Source organism: Suricata suricatta, chromosome X, assembly GCF_006229205.1.
Source record: "Suricata suricatta isolate VVHF042 chromosome X, meerkat_22Aug2017_6uvM2_HiC, whole genome shotgun sequence".
Taxonomy (NCBI): domain Eukaryota; kingdom Metazoa; phylum Chordata; class Mammalia; order Carnivora; family Herpestidae; genus Suricata; species Suricata suricatta.
This window is the reverse complement of record NC_043717.1, coordinates 82,967,653-82,969,433: the sequence shown is the minus strand read 5'-3', so window position 1 is coordinate 82,969,433 and position 1,781 is coordinate 82,967,653. Positions and strand designations below refer to the sequence as shown.

The following is a 1,781-nucleotide window of genomic DNA, read 5'->3' as shown; positions in this document are numbered from 1 at the left end:
ATATTACACGTAATGAAAAAGCAATGCTGATGATTAAAGAAGCCCTATCTTGGAAAACGTGTCAGTGGGTGTGTCTCTGGGAGGGCAGAAGTCCAGGTAAATTACATGACTCACCACGAACTATCAGACACTGTACACTTGCCGATTTTCCCCTTCTCCCTCCCCTTTAGGATGAGACTTGTGCCTGGAGCCAGACCTAGCCGCCAAAGAGCCCGAGAGACAGGCAGACTGTGTCTCTACTCAGAGCCAAGGTGAAAAAAGCTCCTTCCTGTGCACGGCTTGGCCATCTGCTGTGGGAACGAGGTCCTGAGCCACCCCAATCACTAGCTCCTCGGCCATGGGTGGGTGAACTCTTCCCTGCAAATGTAGGAAGCTTCACGCACTAGGTGGTTAATGGAAAAAAAAAAAGTCACTCAAGAGACAGCTTTGTCATGTGAAAGGAAAACATACTCCTCTTTAATATGCTTAAGAAGTCATCAGTGATACATTAGTAAAAGTACAATTAAGCCTGGATGTGTCAGGAGCAGGCTGGGGGGAAGGGTGACTCTGCCCCCAGGGATAGCCTAGTCAAGCCTTCAGTTAGGTGTTTCCTCTGTTATCAGTGGTTTAGAGTCTTAACTGGTTCTTCTAGCAAGTGCTTCGTAATAAACCCAGAACATCTGCCTGCCCAGAAATCGCTCTTGGAAGTGTAACTTTTCTTCTCCCAAGCAGGACCGCACTCCGGCTCCCAACTCCTTCCTTAGTCCCGTAGTTTTGGGACTTGGCGTCTTTGCTCTCTCTCTCTCTCTCTTTCCCTCGCTGAGGATACCCTGGGCCCCAAGTCTCCTGGCTGGTGGCTGTAGGACACCTGGGACAGGTACCTGAGACAAACCCGGAGGTGTTCCGCCGCTTGCAGGCCCAGCGCTCCCGTCTGCGGCCCGAGCTGCCGCCCCTTCGGGTGGGGCCCGGGGCAATCCGAGACCGAGGCCTCGACACGGCGTCGCCGTCCCTCCGCGTTCTCCAGTCTCTGTCGCCCTCATCGGTCCTGGAAGATGGGGAATATTTGGCGGAAAAGGCCCTGAAGTTGCACCACTCGGCTGCCCGCGTAGTCCTTCTCCTTTCGGGACGTGCAGTTCTCCGCGGCGGTCGCGCCCACTGCGCTCGGGGTCCGTCGCAGCGTCCACACGGCGGCGCCGCTGCTGTTGTTGTTGGCGTTCTTCCGCCCTCTGCCGTCCACCTTCTCCCAGTCCTCAGCCCCCGACAGCTCCCGAAGGCTCCGGGGCGCGTCGGGCCGCAGGTAGTGACAGGCCCGGTGGCCGCTGTGGTCGCGGCGCTTGGGGTCAGCCCCCAGGGCGCCCACCAGCACCTTGATGACCATGTCGTGGCCCTGCAGGGCAGCCAGGTGGAGGGGCGTGAGGCCGCCGCTGCCCGGGGCGCTCACGTCGAGCTGCAGCCCCCGGCGCTGGGCGAAGTCGTACACCAGGATGAGCTCCTCGTGGCACCCGTGCTTGGCCAGCCAGTGCAGCGCCGTGTAGCCCGTGATCGGGTCGCACCGCTGCAGCAGCCCGGGCTCGGCTTCCAGCTGCTCCCACAGCACCTCAAGGCGGCCCTCGGCGGCCGCCAGCATCCACGCGTGCTCGTGGGGCTCCAGACACAGCCCGCCGCTGACTCCCGGCCCGTTGGGCCCGGCGGGGGATGGCTCCTCGGTGCGCTCCTCCGACAGCCAGCCGGCGGGGGCCGCCCCCTGCAGCCCCAGCAGCTCCCGCAGCGCCACGCGCCGGCGGCCGGTGCCCGCTCCCGAC

General features: G+C 61.6%; 1 protein-coding gene across 1 annotated transcript; it reads right to left on the bottom strand.

The window, feature by feature from the left end:
* Positions 1–425: 425 nt before the first annotated feature.
* On the bottom strand, positions 426–1,777 carry SOWAHD (sosondowah ankyrin repeat domain family member D; the record flags this gene model as incomplete). The annotated part of the gene is made up of 1 exon (XM_029929692.1): positions 426–1,777. A coding segment is annotated over one exon (762 nt), but the record flags the coding sequence as incomplete, so codon positions are not given.
* Positions 1,778–1,781: the final 4 nt, after the last annotated feature.